Consider the following 22,056-nt stretch of genomic DNA (forward strand, 5'->3'; position numbering starts at 1 on the left):
TCGTTGTTCGTGCTCGTCTCTGCTGACTGAGGTCGTACAATCGCTAGCGCTAGACGGGTCCTTGCATCGCGAGGGGAAAGGAGTCAAAGGGCGAGTCCGAGGAGGTCCGTCCATCTCCTGCCGACGGGCTCGCCGGGCCGGCCGAAGCGCAAGCGCTACGCGCCGCGCTTGAGCTCGCCGCCATCGCCTTGCCCCCATCTCGCTGTGAGAATCGCTGCGATCTGCACACTGACGGGGATGGCTGTCGTGCAAGAGCCGCTATCGCCGCCGCACCCGGACTACGCCCGCCCCGCGCTCGGTTCGTCGTCCGAAGAGAGCGACACCGCCTCCTCGCCCACATCGCGGCGCCCTGCCAGCGCCAACGAGGCAGCGGACGAGCGGCCGGTCGTGCTCGAGGATTTGACGTGCGCGACGGTGGTCGACTTGTCGCAGGGGGACGAGGTCAAGGCCAAGGAGCACGACTCGGACGAGGAGACGGCGGTGGGGCAGCAGCGGGACGAGCCGCCTAGCAAGGCACCGACGGGCGTCAGGCTCGCGCTGCTGATGCTGACGCTGGTGCGCTTCCGTCAAGCCCGTTCAGCGAGGTGGACGCCGGCTGACTCTTTCGTTACGTTCTCGCCAGCTCCTCGTCGAGATCATCGTCGGTCCGTCCGTGCTTCTCGCGAGTTTGGCACCGTGCAATGCTTCCCGCTGACTCTGTCGACGAACGTCCCTCGCCGCACTGCCGCTGCCATGCCCACGCTGCCCTCTCTTCTCCTGTTCCGCCCTGTTCGCCTCCTGTCCCGCTTCGCTTTCTCCGTCTCGGCGCCACAGGGCTGGACAACACGATCGTCGCCACGAGCACAGCAGAGATTGCGAACGATTTTCGGGCACTGACCGACGTCGGGTGGTGTGAGCTTCTTATCGTAATTTCCGGCTGTCGAGGCCGTCACAAAGCTGACGCAACCATTGCGCTCTTTTCAGACGGCAGTGCCTACCTCCTCACCTGCGTGGCCTTCCAACCCTTGTTCGGCCGCGCCTATGCCTTTTTCCCTCAGAAATGGGTCTTCCTCCTTGCCCTCTCCATCTTCTTCCTTGGGTGTATCGTCGCCGCCGTCGCGCCCTCGTCGACCGTGTTTATTCTCGGGCGCGCTATTCAAGGGCTCGGCTATGCCGGTATGTTTGAGCTCTGCGCCGTCCGAGGCGGAGTCCGTCCGGCCATCCCGCAAACTCACCCGCTCGTTTCCGTCCTCCAGGCCTCTTTATCGGCATTCTCGCCATTGCAGCCAACACGCTGCCCATTCGCATGCAGGCCATCATCACGAGTCTCATGAATTTGTCCTAGTACGATGGCGCTTTGCCTCCTTCGACCTTCGGACCGCGGTATCGATGTCTCGGCTGACCTCTCTCTGCTTTCCACAGCGGCACGGGTACCGTCTTGGGTCCGCTGGTGGGAGGTGCAGTGACGACATCGGTTGGTTGGCGGTGCGTTGATCGTCAAAATGGCTTTCTCCCAGCCCCTCCCGACTTGCTGGACCCTGACTCGCTCTCCCACGCACAGCTGGATCTTCTGGATCCTGACCATCTGCTGCGGCTTGCCCCTTGCCCTGGGCACCTGGCTGCTTAACCCGCCGCTCATTCCCCAAACCCTGACGGTCCGGCAGCGCCTCTTCCGCATGGATTGGGGCGGTGCCGCCCTCCTCCTTGGCAGTATGATCTGTCTCCTCATTGCGCTGCAAGAGGGAGGCATCTCGTCGCCGTGGTCGTCGTCCAAGATGATCGGCCTCCTCGTCGGCTCAGGCGCCATGTTTATCGCCTTCCTCGCGCTCCAGACCTGGCTCGGCGAAAAGTCGTCTATCTCGATGCGCCTCCTCACGCGCGACCGCAGCCTCGCGGCGACGAGTCTCGTCAACTGGACGTGCGGCGCGTCGTTCTTTGCGCTCCTCTACTTTATTCCCATCTGGTTCCAGACAGTGCGTTCCCATTGCTTCCGCTTTCGCAAATCATGCTCACTCTCCTTTGCTTGTGCAGGTGCAAGCCGCCAGCCCAATTCGCGCCGGCGTCTGCCTATTGCCCCTCATCTTCCTCAACATGACGTGCGGCATCATCGCGGGCTGGCTCGTCAGCCACTTTGGCTTCTTCCACCCGCCGATGCTCTTTGGCTGCGTCTTCACCTCCATCGGCGCGGGTCTGCATGCGACGATGGACCAGGGGACGACGACAGCGCAGTGGGCTGGATATGGCGTCGTTGTCGGCGCCGGAATGGGTGCGCACCCTTTCATCCGGTCGTTGCTGTCCGTACAAGCGGCTCATCAATGTCTCTTTCGCAGGCGCGCTGTACATGATGTCGTTCCTGGCAAGTCAGACCCTTGCCAAGCCGGCGGATAAGAGCAAGGCGGCGTCGCTCGTCTGCTTCACCCAGATCCTCGGGGTACGTTCTATCGTCTCTACTCTTCGCCCCGGCTTCAACTCACTCCGATCCTATACAGGGCACGATCTGGGTCTCCGCCTCAAACGCAATCTACGCCAACAAGTTCAAGAACGGGATCGAGCTCATCCCAGGGGTCGACGTCGCCGCCGTCCTCGCGAGCGGCGTCGACCGCTTCCGCGAGGTCGTCGAGCCCGAGCAGCTCCCCGCCGTCGTCGACGTCTCGGTCGAGGCGCTCTGGAGCGTCTTTACCTCGTGCGCCATCATCGCGGCCGTTGGCGCGCTCGCGGTCGGCGGGATCCGGTGGGTCAAGATGGATGAGCCGGGCAAGGAGAAGAAGGTAGACGGCGAGGCCTGATTTCACCGGGTGGTTATTTCCTCCAATTCTAGAGCATTATTCTTCTTTCGTCTGCTGGGGCCTGTATGTGTCTGTGGTCGGAGCTGTCCTTTGTATAGATCATCGCAACTTGTCGGTTCTCCCTCGGTCCGCCCCATCCCTCGTCAGCTCGCTGGCCGCTCGTCGCAATTCGCTAGCGACATATCTGTCTGTGGGACGGCTTTCGAAAGCATTTAAGTCTGATCATGCCAGAGCACGCTAAGTGGGACGGCTTCGGCTCGGGAAGCGTGAGAGAGCGCACTCTTGCCTTCGCACGTGCAACGCTTCACTGCGAATTGCCCACTGCCACGCTGTATCGAGATGCTACAAGCCCTGTGCACCCGCACCGGTGCTCGGCCGCCTTCCCCGGACGCTTTGACCTCGTTCGCTTTATTGTCCTCGATGAAGGCCGTTGGCTCCCGTCTCAGCTTCTTCCCGCTTGCGCTAAAGGCCTAGACTGTACCTGAACTGCGCTGGACGAGCTCAGAGACGCACCTCGCCTTCGCTAGACCCTTTCCAGCGCCCGGAATGGCGCCCTCCTACCGCAGACAAAGGCGTCCGCCGATCTGGCCACTCGCCCTGACGCTCCTCGCTGCTGCGTCCGCTGCAGCTAGCGTGCCACTTTCCACAATCGACACTTCGGCCGCTTCCCGCTCAGCGCTCGCGCACCGCGAGACGGCCAACGCGACGGCACCTCTCGCAGGCGCGAGCGTTGTTGCTTCCGTCGACTTCTTCGGCAACAGCACGGCGGTACTGGGGCTCGATGCCGTTGCCGAGCTACCTGTCGAGGCGACAACTCGGTCGGCATTGTCGAACGAGCTGGACGAGGTGTCGAGGACGACTAGCACGTCGAGGACGACGAGCAGGTCCCGCACAACAACGGCACGGGCGACCGAGACGGATCGTGCAGAGCGCACGACTCGACCTGCGCGCACAGCGACTGCCGAGGAAGGGCGGAGTTCGGGTACGGCCAGCCGTGCTAGGACGACGACCGCGCGCTCAACGCGCATTTCGCGATCTGCGGAAGCGAGCAACTCGTCGCTTCCGCTCACGTCCTCCCACACAACATACCGCAACCGCACGACTACCGCATCAGCTACCGTGAGCTTGAACGCCACTGTCACGGCAACGATCCCGAACAACTCGACCTCGCTCGACATCTCGACCGCAACCCGTACTACTATTTCGCCTCTGCGTCCCACCTCTCGCGGCTCTGCTTCGACTACGACTTCGACGACGCGTCGACGGACGACCACAACGGTCGAGCGGACCACCACGCGCACACGCACGTCCACCCGCACTGCACGGCCATCCACCTCGAATCGCGTCGCAGTCGTCACCTCCACCCGCGGGTCCGCCTCCCACATGCATTCGGCCACCGCGAAGCCGAGCCCGACTCGGTACGGCGGCGCCCCAACGGCAGGTTGCGTTGAACCGCCCGACGAGTTTGCCGGTACCGACGCTGGCTTCGCCCAGCTGTGCTCGGTGCCGTACTGCGATGCAAAGCCGCGGCGCAACATGGTGTGGGATGGAATTGACGGCGACGTGACGCGGACGGAGATCGAGACGGCGCTGGGCATGCTCCGGGAGCTCGAGCCGCTGTGGGAGAATGGGCAGGGCAACGTCCTTGCGGACGGGTGGCTCGGGCAGGGGATGCACGACGCCGGGCTGCTGTACGAGATCACAGGCGACATCCGTGCGATGGACATCATGGTGCAGATTGCCGACAAGTGCGTCTCAGCCCATTGTCGCACCTTCCCTTCTGTGTGCTACACTGACGCCGAGAACTCCGACAGCATCATTTCGCTTCAGAATGCCAACACGGCCGGCGGAGGCGTCAGGATCTGGACGGGCGCCAAGGACAGCGTGTGGCCGACGGGCGACCTGAAGCCGGAGGACGGCAAGCTTGTCTATGCTGGCTGCGAGCAGGGCCTCATTGTCGGCAACATGGTTGCAGCTGCTGTTTACATCCTCAAGTCGCCCTGCCTTTGGGATCTGGTGCGCGCTCAGGCACTTGGGTCGTGCGCTTGACCTCGAAGTTGACCTTGTCATGACGCAGATCCCGCCGGAGTTCGACGGCCCGACCGTCTTCGATCGCACGAGGACATACAAGCAGCGAGCACTAGCCTATATTGCCGCCGGAGACGAGTGCCCTCTCCCTCCTCCGTTTCCCGCGCGCTGAACCTTGACTGACACGAAGCTTCGAGCGGACAGCACCTACCGCTCTTTCCTTTGGCGCTTCCTCGACCAGCGCCTCAACATTATCAACCCTCCCGACGCTCGGTGGGACCTGACCGGCGATACTCGCAAAGCTGGCACGCCGTGAGCGCACCCGAGCCTGTTCACGACTGGACCTCGTAGCTCACGTACCTCCTACAGCATGCCGTGGAACCGTGGCATGATGGTCTGTGGTTCTCACGCAACCGTAACTGGCTTGTTCATGCTGACGCCTCGCTTCTGTAGATCATGTACGGGTACCTCAAGCTTGCCGCCGCGCACGAGACGCCCGACCTGTGGGAGCCCGACACGACCGCCTACTACGACACGATCGCCAAGCAACACATCACTAACTTCATCGACGACCTCGAGCACTCGACGGCGGTACGCAACGGCGTCAAGACGGTGCGTTTGTCCGCATCCACGCTGAAGTCGGCGGTCGCTCAGCATTCCGATTCGCTCATGTTTTCTCTTCTCCCCCTTTGTCCGTCTGTAGTACGACTGGAACTACAGCTACGGCGAAGATCACACCGAAGAGGCTCAGGGCGTGCATGCCTACTTTGGTTCGTCGTATTGCCGCCTCCTTGCGAATCGCACGAGCTGACGTTTCCGCGGCTGCAGACATCTGGGTGGGCATGCAGACTGTCCCTGTCACCAAATCTCACTGACGCGTCCTTCCGCAGGGCTGTTGGCAAACCTGGCAGCGCAACTCGGCCGTCTTTGGCGTGTCGAACGAAGTCGGGACGACCTTTGCCAACACTTTCGAAGAGACCATCTCGCTCGGCAACGGCTCGTTCTCTGGCCTAGTGACCGGTCACAGCACAACCAAGTCGTACATGATCAATCGCCTGTACGGCGGATGGGGTTTCTACGCCCTCTGGCGCCGCGACTGGTTCGACACGCTCGTTGCGGCCAACACGGCCGTATCCTTCTCGGGCCGAACCTGGCTCGCCATCCCGCTCCTCTGGACCAAGCATGCGCTCTTTCTCAACGACATGACATTCTGGTCCGGACGCTTCGCGCACGGGTATGGCGTCGCGGTTGGTACGACGGGCGGCGACGGGACGACAAGCACGACCTGGGGAGCGCGGTCAGGCGCAGGTAACCTTGCGAGCTACCCAGCATGCGCCCTCGGCGTCACGCTCGTTGCGGCTGCGGCGCTCTTTGCCGACCTCGCCTGATCCTGTCTCCCGCTAGCTCGGCTCTCGGCCCTCACATCAATGTATTACTACGCCCTGCAGACACTCCGTGCATCCCTACTACGCCTCAGCAATTTCCCCTCCCCTCCAAATGGCGCAGGTTGTTCCCGCCCTTCTCGTTTGGGTGTCGTGTTCGTTCCGCGTCTTCGCCTTTTCCCCGCAACCTCTTCTAATTTTCCCCAGGCCATCCTTCACATATTCACACTGCATTAGACGGCTCCGGGACCATTATACAACTGGGCGAGATCAACGCATTCCAAGAAGAAGGCGACGAGCTGCGCTGTTTTACCGATTGCATGAAAGCGGAGCATGCTGGCGAGCGTCCGGCTGCTGGAACGACTTTTGCAGCAGCAAAATGCGGAGCGCCTCCGACGGCGAGTCAACGCCGGGCCATTGTTGCGAGGTCGGTCCGCCTCTTGCGATTTGAACGTGCTCGTGCCCGAACGGCTTCCTCGCTATCACTTTGCCGCTCTACGAGTCCGCTGCTTGGCTTGAGACCTTACCACCGCCTACTGATTCCCTCTTCCAGTCTCTGCGGCTCCAGCACCCGCTCGTTCAGCGTCCCGCGCTCTCTTTCCGCCTTCATCAGCTCGGCGACGGAAGGACCCCAGAATTAAGCCCACACCACGCCTGCGCTCTTGAGCGACACCGGAATCGCTACAGAGTACAACCGCAATGCCCGTGACGCGTCTCCGTCGGCCTTCCCTCCCCTCCTCGGTTCTCCCGAAGCTCGGGCGCTCGCTGGGGGGTCCCTCCAGCGTCGATGCGAACCACCTCCTCGCCCTGATCGCCCACCTGCGCCTCCTCTACGCATCGGCAGACGAAGGCGCCGCCCAGCCGTCCGATTCGGCCGTCGAGACGACCGAGTTCTCGAGCGAGGTCGAGGAGGACGAGACGGTCGACCCGCTGCACCAGCACGATGCCTTTGAGCGCACGTGGGCCATCAACTGGCTCAACCTCGTCGTGCGTCGAGGCGAGGACTGGGTGCAGGAGGCGCAGGATGCCGGAGACGACAAGGAGCGCGAGCTGCGGCTGCGAATAGTCGACGAGGCAGCGTCGCTCGTCTCGCTCATGACGGCTACTTCCGGTGGGCACCTTGTTCATAATCCGGCGAGATTGAGTAGCTGACATTTCCATCCGCAGAATCCGGCTCCATCCTTCGCCCGCTCCTCCTTCCCACCTGTCTTCCGGACGCAGATCCGCAGACGGAACCCCTCCTGATCACGCTCAACGACGCCCTCCCTTCCTCTCTCGACCCTACATCCGTCGGTCTCCAATCTTGGGGGTCGTCTATCATCCTTGCGCGCATGATCGCGCTCGAGCCGTACAGGTTCGGGCTGGGCCTGCCGAACCACCGCGCACTCGAGCTGGGAGCAGGCACGGGCCTGCTCAGCCTCGTGTGGAAGGGTATGAGCGAGCGGCTGGGCACACCTTCCGAGGTGTTTGCGACCGACTACCACGAGGGCGTGCTCGAGAACCTCAAGCGCAATGTCGAGGCCAACTCGGCGGCCATCTCTCCGATCACGTCCCCCGCTGCTTCGCCCCACCTCAATGCGGCCGACGTTGGCCTTCCGTCCAGCAACGTCTCGAGTCTCGCCTCATCCGTCTCGTCGCTCCCCGTCCAGGCGCACAAACTCGACTGGTCCGCCGTGCACTCCTCGCGCGCCTTCTCCGCCGCGTCAAATCGCGGCGTACCCGTCCCCGTCAACATGCCTCCTCCGTTCGACCGCCCTTTCCACACTCTCCTCGCCGCCGACGTCGTCTACGGGCCCACACACGCCCAGTGGCTCAAGAGCTGCGTCGAGCAGTTTCTCATCAAGCCCGACGCGGCGCCGTCTGTCGCCGACGAGGCCGCCGCGCTCCCACGCGACATTGCCGAGCTCTCGCTCGACGACTCGGCTGCGTCCTCGCACGCCGAAGCCGACGCCAAGGCGCTCCCGCTGCCGTCCCGCCCCTCTCTGCACGAGACGGCCTCGTCCGCCGTCGTCGACAGCCAGCCGTCGCACGTCGCCAAGACGTTCGACACGACGGGTCCGACAGCGTCGCCGCAGCCGGCGCACCGGCCGGCGTTCCACCTGATCGTCCCGCTGCGCCCGACGCACGCAGAGGCGATCGCGACGATCGAGCTCGTGTTCCCGAAGCGCGAGGCGCTCGAGCCGCGCGCGAGCGACGACGCGCCGTACCGCGTCGCGATTGAGACGGTGACCGAGATTGAGCGCGTGCAGGGCGTCGGGAGGTCGGACGAGGAGAACTACCGCCTCTATCGGATATCGTGGTGCTAGAGAGCGTTCGTCTGCATGGGGGGACTGTCGTATCATTTTCTGACTTGCACTATGTATCAACCTGCATCGACGCGTCTATTCCGCCGCCTTGTTGCCGAGTGAGCGCGAGGAACAGGAGGACAGCCGGCTCAAGCGGAGCGCTGAGAGAGTCAAGATCGACTGCGTTCCTTGATTACGATCGTCGTGCACAAGTTGGCATCATACCATGCAAGAGCGAGACTGCGACATCTCGAAGTCCGCGGCTTCGAGGTTGACCTTCGTCGTGACACTTGCTCTCGCCTTCACCCGGCCCGTTGGCCTCAGAGCAAGCTTGCACATACCAGGGAAGGTGCTAGACACGTCTGCAAGGCTGCCGCGTCCAGCTAGACCGCCAGGGAACCGACGCCCGCCTCGTTCAACTTGATCAAACAACTCGCTCGCCTCGCCTCGACGCACGCCCTCGCAGGGCTTGACGCGCAGCCCGAAATGGCCGCATCGACTTTGGTAGACGGCACATCGACCGAAGACTCGCTCTCCGCGCTCTCGTCGCAGCTCGTCTCGCTCGGCTACCTCTCGCGCCCTCTCGACCTCTCGACCCTCTTCCTCTCGCCCGCGATCCCGGCCAACCCTTCGGCCAAAGCACTCAAGAAGCACCACGATCTCCTCATCCTCCAAGCGCGCGCGCGGGAGCAGATCGCGAAATGCCTGTGGGGCATGCTCGAACAGCGCCAGAGCGAGCGCGGCGTCATCGAGGGCCTGCTCGCGGTCGAGGCGCGCGCGCAGGAGGAGGTCGAGCGCGAGCGCAAGGCGAGGGAGCGCGCCGAGCGCGAGAGGGAGGCGATGGGCCGCGAACTCGAGGCCGAGAAGGCAAAGGCGCGGTGTGTTTGCGGTTCCTCCTGCTCTCCTCATTGCTTCTTTTCGGCTCACACGGCCCCCACGTCGACAGTGAGGCGCAGCAGAAGCTCAAGACGGAGCAAGAGCGGCATCGGCATGCACGAGACGAGCTTGCCAAGGCGAAGAATGCGCTGCAGTTTGTCAAGACGCAGGCTCTCGTGCGTACTGACCACCCTGGTCTCGTCAACGACACAGTACTGACGAATAGTCGAGCTACAGCATGACCAGAAGCGGCGAGAGACCGAGGTGCAGGGCCTGCATCAGCGGCTGCAGAAGCTCACGACCGCTCCCTCGACCTCCTCCGACTCGGCCTTCACCCGCTTCGTCGTCCTGAATGCGACCGCTTCGTCCTCTTCCTCCTCTTCGCCGCTCTCGGCCACGTTCAACGGCGCAGCAGGCGGCCGCGCCTCTCGTCTCGGCGGACGATCACCGCCCCCTTCCTCAGCCGTCGCCGGCGCCACCTCGACCGTCGCGCTCGAAGCCGAGCTGGACCTGCTCCACTCGTCCCTTTCGGAGCATGTACAGGCGCGCACCGAGCTCGAGGGTGAAGTTGGTGAGCTGCGCGCGTTCGTGGGCGAGGTCGGAGAATGGGCCGAGGGCGTGCTCGAAGTGCCGGAGCTCGTTGGCGTCCGCAAGGACGCGGACGAGGGCGTGGAGATGCGGGGTGTGCTGCAGGCGGAGGGAGACGAGGTGCGTCTCGGGTCTCGAAATGCTCGCGATGCCGCTGAAGAAGCTGAGCATCTACTGCACCCTCCGGATGCGCAGTCCTACCTGATCCCGGCACCGCATCTCGCGTTGCCTGTCTCCGCCCTCGCCGCTCCCCTGCACCGCAAACTCTACGCGATCCGCCTCGGCCTCCTCTCGCTCACGTCGTCGTCGTCGGCCGCACTTTCATCGCTGCGCGAAGAGCTCGAGACAGAAATCGAACGGCTGCACGAAGAAGTCGAGGAGGAGCAGCGGACGCGCGAGGAGGTTGAGCGGGAGCGAGAGGAGGCGAGGCGGAAGTGCGAGGAGGGCGAGAGGCTCGTGAGGGAATGGGCGGAGCGCGCGGAGAAGGAGGGCAAGAGGAAGGGCGCGGACGAGTCTGAGTGAGTTCCTCGAGTTGACCTCTCTGATGCGTGTCTGAGCTGGTCGACGTCCCGACGGGCCAGGGGGACGACTTCGAGGCTGACTTTCGTGTCTCGCAGCGACGACCTCCCGCCTGAGATCGAGGCCTCTCTCGCACTCGACAAGCAGCAGCGCATCGCCCGTAAAGGTTCGAAGCACGCCTTTGCGACGGCTACTTCAGCTGCTCCCTCAGCTCCCTCAGCACCCGCACCTTCCGCTCCGGCCGCTCGCCCGTCCATGCCTTCGGCGAAGGTGTCCGCGTTCCTCTCCGAGCTCGGCCTCGACACGCCCGCCGCGGAGAACGACGAGAAGGCACCCTTGCGAGCCGGCGACCGGGTGCGCCAGGCCGCGATCACGAGCACGCGCGAGCGCGACCTGGCTCAGTCTCAGCAGGGAGACAAGCCGCGCGTGCGACCTTCGCTCGCTCGGACGACGGGCAGCGCTCCCGGCGACAAGGAGCGCGAGCGCGAAGGCGCCATGCTCCCGCCTGCGCAGCCGAGGCGGACGTCGGGCTCGTCGCGCACTTCGTCCTCGACAGCGACATCGTCGTCGTCTCGCTCGTCTTCTTCCGCATCCTCCTCTACCGCCGCGGCTCCCGCGCCTTCTTCAACCCTCGCCGATATCCTGGCCCTTGCCGACTCGCCGCCCGTATCGAGCGAGCCGCTCGTCTCGTCTTCCGCAACGGCTGCATCCCGCACCGACCGCGAGCACAAGGAGCGGCCCGTGCTCGGCTCGTCGCGCGTCGCAAACGACAGCCGACAGGCGGCTACTGCGACGGGCAAGGCAGAGGCGCTTAGCGAGGAAGACAAGGTCAAGGCGAAGAAGCAGGCGCTGCTTGAGCGGGCGCGAAGTGCGCGGGCGTGATTTGGCCGATATCGATCTATGTTGGATACTGTTTCGTCTTTCTCTTCGTCGCTAGATTGTGTATTGCTAGCCATTCAATCTTCGCGGACTTGAGCGGGCTTTGCCTGGCGGAGGCGGTGTACACAGCGTCACCTCTTCCGACCGTTCTCACTCGCCATTCCGGCTCGATCACTCTGCTAGACGCTCGAGGCGACTAAACAGCATCTTTCGTACGCCTGGGCGTGCTGCGCGACCCTCCCGCCCCTTTCTCGCTCCTGCTCACTCGGCGATCGCCCCCACACAGTCCGCCTCTCCCGCTCAACCTCACTCAGCTTTCTAGAGCTCAAGATGCAGAGTCAGCAAGCCGCAACAGCCTACGGGGTACCGGGTGGAGAGGCAGCTCCGCCGGCAGGGTACGAGGGCGGACACTTCAAGTGAGTCCTGCTCCTCGGGGTTGCGGTGCGGCGACGGGTTCTTCGAGCGGCGCTGCCCTGCGCCTAAACGACGTAGACACAGGGCTGCTCACCTTCGAGCTATCCTTCACCGTCAGTTGTGCTGATGCGAGCACTTGGTTTTGCACTTCGCCGTGACACAGCCAGATTACGCAGCGATGGGAACGCCCGTCTGAGCGGCCAGAGACGGTCGCAACCCAGGGTGCTTCAACAATGCCCGACGCAGACGGCAGTACGTAATCTTCACTTCCCCAATTCGTCCGATTCGCGAGGCTAATCTTTCCGCTCGCTCGTCTCTCCCGCTCTTTAGGTCGAGGACCAAGCTTTAAGGACCAGGTCAACGGCTTTGCGAAGAAGTTCGCGGGCAAGTTCACGGGCAAGGTCCGCCTAGCTCTCGTCAGGACCCCGTCTGCATGCGCGACTGACCCGCTTGCTACTTCCGCAGGATCACGAAGTCACGCTTGGCGACTCGCTCTTAGCTGGTCAGGGCAAGGGCACGGCGCTGTCGAACGCAGAGGCGGTCAAGCAGCAGCAGGGCCGGTAGAGAGTGAAAGCCTCGCGCATGTATTCATAGGATAGCCTCCGTGGATTGGCGGCTAGCAATGTCTGGCTTTGGTTGGCCGCAGCTTGTTGAGACACCTACACGTGCTGAAAGAACGAGCGAGGACCATGGCGAGTCTGGCCTGCCGATGAAGGCCGGAAGACTCGGCCGCTTGCCGCCGAAGTCGCGCTCGCAAGGACGCTGAAGGGTTCATGGTCGCTTGGTGACACTCTCGAGTCTGTTTCCTCAAGACGGCTCGGTTCACTTGCTACGCTTGTTGAACAGACAGGGACACGGACTACACCCTTCAAGCGGCGCGGAAGTCTACCGCGCGGGCGGCACGGCCTTGCAGCTGAAGTCGATCATGGCGCCCGTCACGTCGGTGGAGATGAGCGCGTGGAACTTGTAGACAGAGCGGGCCTCCAGGACCAGCGCTCGCGCGAACTCGAGCGCGACGCCGAGGCTGGGAAAGCGGACGTAAGGCTGGAGCGAGAGCGCGAGCTGGCGCATCGAGGTGGCAATGTAATGGGGGCTTGAAGCTGGCGGGCGCAGGCGTGTCGGAGCGTCCAAGCTTGACGAGAGTGGCGACCACAACTGCACGGTGCAAGAAGGACGTCTTGGCGAGCTGCGGAAGGTCTGACCAGCCCGGAACGGCGGAGTGCAAAAACGCTGCGTAGTTGAACGTCGAACTGTTCAAGGCCTGCTCGAGGTTCTCAGGTTTGCCACGAGACAGGTCATTTAGCAAACTGAAGAGGCCGTTGCGCAGCCGGAGCAATAGCTCGTGGCGAAAAGCTGGAATGTCGGGACCGTCGGCGATGGTCGAGTCCTGCGCGAATGGAAGCAGCACCTGCAAAAAGACGAGCACCTGGTGAGTCGTATTGCACTCCGCGTTACTGGATCGTGCGTCGCGACCCACCTCGTCGAAATCGCCTGCGGACGCGCCCAGGTAGACTTCAGTGGAACGCGCCAAGCTGATTTTGCCGCGCCGGAGCAGCTTCGACGCGATAGAGGCCGGGAGATCCTGGAGAACAGGTGAGCTGAGTTCGCGGTGCGCGAGCGTGCCAATCTGCCTCGCTTCGTCGTCAGAGAGGTCGGGGAAGATGACCGGGTCCTGGCCACAGACGACCTTGTGATTCGGCCAGACCTGTAGGTTGCGGGAGGGTCAGGAGTCGCTCTTCTGTGCGGTGCGAGTGACGCACGAGCTTCTGGTGTTCATGCGAGCAGAAGAAGAGGTCGATCCCGCTCGTCGCACAGGTCGAGCAGCGCTTCGAGGCGAGCACGCCGCACACGACGCATGAGTGTTGGTGCAGGTCGTTCATGAGACTAGATTTGACCGAGCTCGAGCCCCCTCGCGCAATAGAACAGGCTGTAGCGGGAGAGAATCGGGACGACCCGACCTGAAGCTGATGAGGACGGAGAGCGAGCAGAGGGTGAGACGACGAGCTGCAAGCTCCGCTATCGTGCGCCAATGCCACTGGGGACTCTAGGAGCGCGGCTGAACCGGTCTCGGCGAGAGATGGCGAACGGCGCAACGACGCGGAAGACAAGGCGCTGCCGAATCAGCTTCGCCTGCCACGCACACCTTCGCTCGCGCAGACAGCAGCGACCGACACCACCAATGCCGCCGTCCGGCCGTGCGCCAGCAGCTCCCGCCGTGCCTCCGTCGTGGCTGCTCCAGACGCTCCGCAACGTCGTGATTACGACCGTCGACTACCTGCTTCCGGATGTACGAGCTCAGACGCACGTCTAGTGCGTGCAGTACTGACGCTCGAGGCTTTGTACGCTTGCACGCCACAGCCCAAGCCGTCCGATTCGCAGGACGCCGACGACGCCCTCCTCAGCCAACTCTCCGAATGGGGGCGCAACAAGGCGGCGCAAGCGGCGATGTTTGAAGACCTACATCGAGAATTCTACGGCAAACCTGCGGGGGCAGTCTGCGGCTCCATTCCGCACCTGGCCGGAATTTTCCCTGGTTTCGCCGACGACTTGCTCCTCGTCCGCGATGAGTACCCTCGCGTATTCAGCTGGGTGCAGGAGCGCTTTGCAAAACTCTGCACAGCTCCTGCGGGAAGCCGTGACGCTCGCCAGTCTCATTGTCTGGTGCTCTTTGGGTCTCCCGGCATCGGTAAAGTCAGACTGCTCATCTCGCTGCTGCGAACACGCTCTCACGTACCTGGTCATCTGCAGGAAAGTCGTCCTTCCTCCCCTACCTCGTCCTGCGCCGGCTAGAGGAGGGCAAGCCGGTCGCCATTTACCGAATGAACGACCCCGCCGCCGTCGTCTTTATCGACAAGGGCGTCTTCCTCGTCTCGCCTGAACGGCTTCCCTACATTGCTGAGAAGCTCCGAACTCCGCTCGTTCTGGCTCTCGACTCCGCGCCAACGACCGCCTACCCAGTCCCGCCCTTTCTGACCTCGCTCAAGCACTCTATCACGGTGGTTGCAGCATCACCGCGCAGCAGCCGTTACACGCCCTTCGCCAAGCAGAACCAGAACATTGCATACTGGGTGTTGACACCGCCGGGCCTTGAAGAGATCCGTAACGCAATGTGCGACTGTCGTCCCTTTTTAACCAGGCGCCTCGCTCACAGACCTGCCTACAGCACTCTCCAGGAGCTCGACGTGACTCTTCCGCAGATTGAGCATCGATTCTACCTCGGCACGATACTCCCCGGGACGGTCAACACCAATCGCGACATTCATGACCCGATTACCGCGGGTCAACCCTTCCGCTCGCCACTTGTCGACGGGTCCTTCGAGTTTGCAAGCGCGACCACGGAGACTAGCGGGAGCACCGCCGGCGTGAGTTCCGCGCCAGCCGGGATGACGAGCGGCAGCGCCGCGGGTGAGGGCGCCGCGACCACGGCGGCAGGTGCGAGCGAGGTGCGCGACACCGCGTTCAGCGGGAGCGCAGGCGCGGCGGCGGGTGCGGCGGATGCGCCGGGCGCAATGGAGGAGGACAGTTCGGATGCCGAAGGCGGCGTCGTCGGCATCAGCGAGTACGAGTACCTCTTGTTCGGCAACGTCACCGTCAAACGACGCCGAGCCGGCAAATACTACGCGCCCGAGGAGATCTACTCAATCGCAGCACCCGCCTTCCGCAGCGCATTCGTTAAGACGACGAAATCAGCGCGCGTCGTCGACGACTTCTCCGAATTGCTCGCTGCGACGCGTGACATGGACCATCTCGTCCATCTTCTGCAGCCGTGGAACTACACCGCAGCCGTGAACGAAGCTGCACAGCTGACGGGCTACGATCGGCTCGTCACGCTCGTCCCCAACCCTGCTTACGAGCAGCCGACCAGCCCCGGTCCTCGAGTGTGCACGGTCATCGCCACGCCATTCCTTCGCGAAGCACTCCGCATCGCGTACCGCAGCCTCCTCGCAAGCGAGCAGCTGCGCCTCGCCTCGTCCGCACTACACATCCCCGTCATGCACGGCATCCTGTTCGAGTCGTTCGCCATCCGGCAGCTCAGCTCCGGTCCAGTCAGCTCTCCGTACCGCGTCCATCTCGTTGATGCTGCCGGCAACGACGTCGGCATCGACCTGCCCTCGTCGCTCTCCGAGGGCTCGTGGAATCCGAACCAGCAGGTGTTCCCCCGACACGCCGGTCTTTACATTCTTCCTCCCTGCTTCGCCGCCGCCAATGCCGTCCTCGTCCTGCACGATCCCCTCGTGATCATTGTCTTCCAGGCAACTATCTCGCCCACCCATCCGATCAACAAGTCCGGCATAGCTGCAATTGTCTCGCGTATCCCCTTCTCCGACCGTCCCCGCCTCGTATACGCCTTTGTCACGCCCGACGAAACCACTGCGACTGCGCTCCTCCACCCGCCCCGTCCGACTCTCAGCCTTCTCCAGTACTCCATCGCCGCTTACGTCCCCGCGGCTTTCGATTCGGTGCGAACGCCGCCGACGAAGAAGCGGGGGGTGGAGCTCACGGGCTCTTTCGAAAGGGGCTACACCATCGTCACTATGAACCGAGTCGAAGTTTTTTGGTGCGCTCGGCCTCACAACCAACTCCTAATATGCGGGACTAACCGCACTGCCGATGACAGATGTCTGCTCACCCGCAGCCGCAACTCCTTCCTGTATAATTGCTGCCACGCGTATGTCCCCGCTCTCAGTTTCGTCTCTTTTGCACAGCAAGATTGTCCGCAATCGAGTAGCCAGCTTCGATTCATAGAGCTCGGACAATGAAGGAGAGAGTGCGAACATGTCTAGTCTTGCAGAAGCGCCTGCACGATATGCCCGACTCGCAGCATGCGCAAGTCCGAGTACGTCTGGCCCGTGCCGACGAAGTAGATGGGCTGGCCGGTCACGTAAGTCATCGAGAGCGCGGCGCCGACCTGCGAGTGGGAGTGGATTCGAGCGTGAGTGACCGTGCTCCTGCGCAAGAGACCCGCCTCGACCTGCAACAGCCGAGCAGCGCAGTTGGCAGAAAAGACAAATACCCACGCACCTTGTCGTCGATTGTGTCAAACTTGGTCAGGATCATCCCGTCGACGCCGCGCCCCTTGCCCGGCCCGCTCGCGCCGCCGGCAGCGCCCGCCGAGCCCGAAAAGTCGCGTAGCGAGCGGTTGAACTTTGTGAGCTGGTCGACAGCCTCGTTGCCGACGAGCGCTTCGCCGACAAAGATGATCTTGTCGGGCTGGTTGACGGCGATGAGCTGCGGACGGCGAAGGGAGGTCAGTCGCGGGGAGGAGTGCCAGGCAGGAGAGGTCGGACCTTGGCGAGAGCGCGCATGAGCGGCTCGTTGTCCTGCATGCGGCCGGCGGTGTCAATCAAGACGACGTCGAAGCCGTTTTGCTTGGCTGCACGAGGCGTTCACGAATCAGTAAAGCTGTATCGACGACATTGCGACGTAGCGAGGGAACGCTTGGCACGTCGACACGAACAGTGAGAACGCACCATGCGCGAGCGCATCCTTTGCAATGCCCGCCGCGTCCTTCCCGTACCCCTTCTCGAACAGCTCGACGCGCCTCGGCTCGCCCTCCTTGGCGCCGCCCAGCTCCTCCTCGAGCTTGCCGAGGTTGCGCACGTGCACGCGCAGCTGTTCGACCGCGCCCGAACGGAACGTGTCGCACGCGGCGATGAGGACGCGCAGGCGGTTCTGCAAGAGCCAGAACGCGACCTTGGACAGGTTGGTCGACTTGCCGACGCCGTTGACGCCGACGAACGTGATTGCGTACGGGTCGGCACCCGCCGCGCCCTTCCTCCCGCCGGCTGCGAGAGCTCCTGACGCCGCGCTACTCGTTGCGGAGCGCTTGCGCTGGATCTCGAGCAAGAGGTCGGTGCTCGTTTTGGGCGTCAGGATGCGCACGAGCGCCTCGTGCAGCGCCTCGCGCACGGCCCTGCGCCCGGCGCGGCTCGCAGAGTTGAAGAGCCCGCCGGCATCGACCTTCTTGCCCTCGAGCGACTTGCCGACGCTCGCGACAATCTGCTCGGCGATCGACTGCGCGACGTTCTTCGCCATGAGGTGCTGCTGCATCGCCTGCAGCGTCGGCGCGAGGTCGGCGGCCGTAAGGCTGCGCGGCTGGAGCGACAGGCGCGAGAAGAAGGACGACAACGCCGACTGCGGCTTGTCTCCCGCGCCAGTACCCTCCTGCTCGTCTTCGTCGTCATCCGACTCGCCCGCCGCGCCGCGCACGGCGTAGTCGGCGACTTCGTACATCCCGCTCTCGGCGTCGCGCGTCCCGAGCGCCTGCCGGTCGACCATCCCGCTCGTATCGATCTCGACCTCCTCGAGCGCAGGCGTGCCCGCGCGGCTGCTCGCGCCCTTGCCACCACCGCGCGCGGGCGAGGGCGCGTCGGACGAGTAGTCGAACGCGGCGAGGTCGGCGTCGGTGATCGCAGAGTCAGACCACTTGGTCGCAGCTTTGCGCGGGCGCGGCTTGGTCGGCGTCGCGTCCGATCTGCATTCCGAGCGACGTTGAGACAGCACAGGTAAGTATGTGTGCCCTTTCCCGTACAAATGAGCGGAGCTGAACGCACTCTGATCCCGCCTCCGACTCGGTCCCCGCGCCCGACTTGCGCCCGCCTTTGCGCAGCGCCGCCTTCTGCCGCGCCTTGAGCGCAGCAATGTTGCGCGCTATAGCCTGTGCGTCGACAGGCCCGTCTGCTGGTTCGGCGAGTGAGGGCGCTGCGTGCGAGAAGGGAAGTCAGCGAGGGCGAGCGGGTGGAAGAGGGCAGCTGGAAACGCACTGGTCGCTTCGCTGGCGGAGGTCGAGGGGCTGTCGGGAATGTTGGCGAGTGCAGATGCTCGCGGGGTGGACTTCTTGTTCTGGTCATGCATGGTTCGGGTCAGCCGGTCAAACTGGACGAGCCGATGTGAGCAAGAGGAGGCACACCTTTGCCGCGGTCGACTCGAACTCGCGCAAGATGCGACTGAACGTCTCGTCCCACCCCTCAAAAACCTTCTGCCAGCCCTTCTCGCCGAAGAGGCCGAACGCTGCGGGCCCGCCAACCGAGCCTCCAAGGACGAGGACGTCCTTGCCCTTTACGCTCGAGTCGACGATGGCTTGGACCGTGTCGCGGTAGGCGCGGAGGAATGCCTTGCGGACGGCCTCGAGGAGATCGGCAACGTAGGGGAGCGAGAGGATGCGCTGGTACGCGACGGCAAAGACGAGGTCGAGGTTGTTCTCGAGGAGCCACAGGACGGCGTACGCGTCCTTGTCCCAGCGTGAGACAGCGCTCGTGGACGACGAGGCGAGGTCGGAGGACGAGGCGCGCTGCTCGATGAGGGCCTCGCGGATGAGGGCGTCGAAGGGGGAGGGGGACGGGGTGAAGGAGCGGGACCACAGGACGAGGCCACCCTGGGTGCTGCGGGCAGCGGGTCAGAGTCGTCAGTGTTCGTTCACACAAGAGTCTGACTGGCTCAACGACGCACAGGATGCTGAAATGGTCAAGCATGACGAGCGAGACGCAGAGCAGCTGATGAGGACGCGAGAGCACGCGAAAGCGAGTGGGCGGGGTTGTCAAGCTTTGGGTCGGATATTCAGCTAGCTGCGAGTCTGCCCAGCTTGGTCTCGGCTCGAACGGTGGGAGCGAGCGAGTGGACGAGCATCGACCGGCTTGATCGCCTCTCCGCCGCACTCCACTCGCCGCTCGTCCTGCTCCCACGGCGAATCAAGGAAGGAAGACTGCCGGACTGCACTCAGGAGCTCACTGCAAGATGCCTCATACCAACAACAAGGCCGGTGCGCCTCTCCCACCTCGCTCCACTCTTTCTCTCCGTCGAGCTCACCAAGTCTCCGTCCGTCCGCCCACAGCGACCGACCGCAAAGCCAAGCGCAGCGGCAAGAAGCCCGCCTTTCTCTCGCGCGCGCGCAAGTCGACCACCAACCCCGCAAAGGCCGACCTCCTCGCCGGGTCTGCGCCCCTCGACCCGTCGATCCCAAAGGCGCGCCAGGAGCAGACACAGCTCATCCGCGCGTTCCACGCCATCGAGAAGCAGCTGGCGAGTCCGGCGCTGACGGACCCGGAGGAGAGGCGGAAGCTCGAGGAGGAGAGGGAGCGGCTTGGCGGGTTGAAGAAGTACCAGGAGGCGAGCGTGCACGGCGGGGACAAGGTGCGTCGGGTGTGGTCCGCTTCCAAGTGACTCTTTGCAGGCTCGTTAGAGCTTCGCAGAGGCGTTGCTCGAGTTCGAGTTCTTCTGACACACGCCCGCACTTCTCGCAGGCTCGCGGCGGTGAATCGTCCAAATGGCTCGTCAAGCAGATCAGGGAGCTCAAGATCGGGCTCGACGACAAGGACAAGGACAAGAGCAAGGCCAAGGTCGAGCCCACGATCCTCGAAGACGGTAGCAAGGTCTGGCCAAAGGTCGAGCGGAGGAAGGTGTGTCTTGCGGAGCCTGCATCTGTCGTCGCTTCACCCGATCGACGTGACTGATGCCTGATCCCGACATTCGCGCACAGCTTCGACTGCTGGACGTGGGCGCCATTGCCGGCACAGCCTGTACGTCCACCCTCTCCCCCTCCTCGTTGAACCCTCTTCTCCCTCACCTCACTTTCGGCTCAACTCACCTGACCGCGCCTCCCCGCTTGCCACAGACGCCGGCTACCCCTGGATCTCGACGACCTCGATCGACCTGAACCCGCACGCTGCGCACGTCCTGCGGTACAACTTTTTCGACTTCCCCGTCCCCGAAACTCAGGACGACAAGTACGACGTGGTCGCACTGAGCTTGGTCGTCAACTTTGAGGGCAGCTTGGTCAACCGGGGTGAGTCCGTGCTGCACGGGATTGGTCTCCTGCCGGTCTAGGCGCGAAAGCGGGCGCGAATGCTCGCTGTCCTCTCGCGCTTCGCTTCCTCCGAATCGGCACGGCCGCATCGGACTGACCCGTCCTCCACCCGTTCTCCCGCCCTGCTCCTCCACAGGACACATGCTCCTGCACGCGCACTCGTACCTGCGCCCGCACGGCCACCTGTACCTCGTCCTCCCGCTCCCCTGCCTGACCAACTCGCGCTACCTGTCGCACGCGCGCCTCACCGCCCTGCTCGGCTCGACGGGGTGGTCCGTCGTGCGGCAGCACGACTCTGCGAAACTGACGTACTGGCTCGTCAGGCGCAGTGGAGCGCGGGGCGAGGGCGAGAGGGACGGGAAAGAGTGGAAGAGGGAGGTGGTGAGGGCGGGGGCACAGAGGAACAACTTTGCGATACTCGTCAGGCCCGGGAGTGAGGTGGAGCGGGGGAAGGCGGGTCAGCAGGCGGAGGGGGAGGAGGACGGGGAGGAGGACGAGCTGGAGGAGTAGAAGAATTGTGGACCCTTGTTGTTGTATCGCTTTCCTGCGCCTCTTCACGCCTTTTCTTCAATGTGCTGTACGTGTATGACCGCGTCTCTGGGCTCAGGCGTGCGCCGGTAGAGGACGGCAGCTTGAGAAGGTTCGCGCGGAAGCATCTTTCGCGCGGCGAGAACGGCGCGAGAGTGGAGATGCGTATGCTACACGGTTTCTCTGCACCCGCCTACTGCCCCTGTCCCCCCTGCTCGTCGCGCGCCACCTCCTCCTCGACCTCGCGCACCCTCTTGCACGCCTCGCGCACCTTTTCCCCGAGTCCGTGCGGGAGGCGCATGAGGCCGTCCTCGGTCACGAGGCGGTACGCGACGCGGTTGGGCTCGTACGACTCGGGGACGACCTTGCCCCGCTGGACGAGAACCGACGCGAGGATGTCTTGCGGCGCCGGGACGCGGTTGGCGTCGGCGGGCGCGCGCTCGTCGCCAATGTGCCTGCACCTGCTCGTCAGTGTCTTTTCTCGTGCTCAGGAGGAAACGGTGGAGAGGACCGACAGGTGGGTGTCGTCCGAGAGGGCCTTTGCCTGGGTCTGGAGCCAGAGGTCGTCTGCGATGTTGGCCTGGACGATCTCGTGCACGAGGCGCAGGAAGTCGGGGTTCTCGTCGAGGGTGCGCGGGGTGATGGGCGGGAGTCCTGCGTCTGCCTCGGGGTGGCTCTGGGCGCCAAAGGACGAAGAGGAGGACGAGGACGGGGAGGCAGGGAGCGGGCGGAGGGTGCCGAGGGTGGTGGGGGAGAAGCGGAGCGAGGGCGGCGGGGTAGCGAGGTACGAGACGGTGTAGTGCCCGGGGAGACTCGGGTGCGCGTGGTAGTGCAGCCCCGCGTGCACCTTGCTCGCGATCCTCCGCGACGGCACGACGACCCGACAGGACGAGGGGGAGGCAAGGTGCGGACGGAGCGCGGCTGCGAGGGAGGAGGGGCGGGCCATTGGCTACACTGTGGGGGGTGCTACACGCTGGACTGCCTCTGCT

At 63.8% G+C, this 22,056-nt stretch overlaps 9 protein-coding genes across 9 annotated transcripts; 6 read left to right on the forward strand and 3 right to left on the reverse strand.

Annotated features, from left to right (window-relative positions):
* Nucleotides 1–237: 237 nt before the first annotated feature.
* Nucleotides 238–2,765, forward strand: JCM10292_006369 (MDR family MFS transporter; the record flags this gene model as incomplete). The annotated part of the gene is made up of 10 exons (XM_076649634.1): nt 238–555; nt 623–644; nt 814–891; nt 964–1,155; nt 1,236–1,323; nt 1,402–1,464; nt 1,541–1,952; nt 2,011–2,245; nt 2,310–2,410; nt 2,469–2,765. The coding sequence occupies 10 exons, from the start codon at nt 238–240 to the stop codon at nt 2,763–2,765; spliced, it is 1,806 nt and encodes a 601-aa protein (XP_076504813.1).
* A 546-nt stretch (nt 2,766–3,311) lies between these two features.
* On the forward strand, nt 3,312–6,181 carry JCM10292_006370 (uncharacterized protein; the record flags this gene model as incomplete). The annotated part of the gene is made up of 9 exons (XM_076649635.1): nt 3,312–4,513; nt 4,580–4,781; nt 4,843–4,931; nt 4,998–5,105; nt 5,163–5,187; nt 5,247–5,405; nt 5,497–5,563; nt 5,622–5,629; nt 5,684–6,181. 9 exons carry the CDS (start codon nt 3,312–3,314, stop codon nt 6,179–6,181), a joined length of 2,358 nt encoding a protein of 785 aa, XP_076504814.1.
* A 693-nt stretch (nt 6,182–6,874) lies between these two features.
* JCM10292_006371 (uncharacterized protein) lies at nt 6,875–8,481 on the forward strand (the record flags this gene model as incomplete). The annotated part of the gene is made up of 2 exons (XM_076649636.1): nt 6,875–7,286; nt 7,343–8,481. The coding sequence occupies 2 exons, from the start codon at nt 6,875–6,877 to the stop codon at nt 8,479–8,481; spliced, it is 1,551 nt and encodes a 516-aa protein (XP_076504815.1).
* A 465-nt stretch (nt 8,482–8,946) lies between these two features.
* On the forward strand, nt 8,947–11,325 carry JCM10292_006372 (uncharacterized protein; the record flags this gene model as incomplete). Its single annotated transcript, XM_076649637.1, has 5 exons — nt 8,947–9,338; nt 9,407–9,512; nt 9,574–10,044; nt 10,120–10,442; nt 10,542–11,325. The coding sequence occupies 5 exons, from the start codon at nt 8,947–8,949 to the stop codon at nt 11,323–11,325; spliced, it is 2,076 nt and encodes a 691-aa protein (XP_076504816.1).
* Nucleotides 11,326–12,621: 1,296 nt separating this feature from the next.
* Nucleotides 12,622–13,616, reverse strand: JCM10292_006373 (zinc finger MYND domain-containing protein; the record flags this gene model as incomplete). The annotated part of the gene is made up of 4 exons (XM_076649638.1): nt 12,622–12,836; nt 12,898–13,144; nt 13,214–13,441; nt 13,497–13,616. The coding sequence occupies 4 exons, from the start codon at nt 13,614–13,616 to the stop codon at nt 12,622–12,624; spliced, it is 810 nt and encodes a 269-aa protein (XP_076504817.1).
* A 299-nt stretch (nt 13,617–13,915) lies between these two features.
* On the forward strand, nt 13,916–16,482 carry JCM10292_006374 (uncharacterized protein; the record flags this gene model as incomplete). Its single annotated transcript, XM_076649639.1, has 5 exons — nt 13,916–14,023; nt 14,095–14,422; nt 14,485–14,845; nt 14,900–16,294; nt 16,443–16,482. The coding sequence occupies 5 exons, from the start codon at nt 13,916–13,918 to the stop codon at nt 16,480–16,482; spliced, it is 2,232 nt and encodes a 743-aa protein (XP_076504818.1).
* Nucleotides 16,483–16,516: 34 nt separating this feature from the next.
* On the reverse strand, nt 16,517–19,208 carry SRP101 (signal recognition particle receptor subunit alpha; the record flags this gene model as incomplete). Its single annotated transcript, XM_076649640.1, has 8 exons — nt 16,517–16,645; nt 16,759–16,965; nt 17,025–17,110; nt 17,208–18,211; nt 18,291–18,438; nt 18,501–18,579; nt 18,647–19,118; nt 19,186–19,208. The coding sequence occupies 8 exons, from the start codon at nt 19,206–19,208 to the stop codon at nt 16,517–16,519; spliced, it is 2,148 nt and encodes a 715-aa protein (XP_076504819.1).
* A 262-nt stretch (nt 19,209–19,470) lies between these two features.
* BMT2 (25S rRNA (adenine2142-N1)-methyltransferase) lies at nt 19,471–21,049 on the forward strand (the record flags this gene model as incomplete). Its single annotated transcript, XM_076649641.1, has 6 exons — nt 19,471–19,495; nt 19,568–19,866; nt 19,977–20,132; nt 20,213–20,252; nt 20,348–20,518; nt 20,676–21,049. The coding sequence occupies 6 exons, from the start codon at nt 19,471–19,473 to the stop codon at nt 21,047–21,049; spliced, it is 1,065 nt and encodes a 354-aa protein (XP_076504820.1).
* Nucleotides 21,050–21,260: 211 nt separating this feature from the next.
* JCM10292_006377 (uncharacterized protein) lies at nt 21,261–22,013 on the reverse strand (the record flags this gene model as incomplete). The annotated part of the gene is made up of 2 exons (XM_076649642.1): nt 21,261–21,528; nt 21,583–22,013. The coding sequence occupies 2 exons, from the start codon at nt 22,011–22,013 to the stop codon at nt 21,261–21,263; spliced, it is 699 nt and encodes a 232-aa protein (XP_076504821.1).
* Between the last annotated feature and the right edge of the window lie 43 nt (nt 22,014–22,056).

This window comes from Rhodotorula paludigena (assembly GCF_050403205.1).
Source record: "Rhodotorula paludigena JCM10292 DNA, Rt_paludigena_JCM10292v1_ctg26, whole genome shotgun sequence".
NCBI lineage: Eukaryota > Fungi > Basidiomycota > Microbotryomycetes > Sporidiobolales > Sporidiobolaceae > Rhodotorula > Rhodotorula paludigena.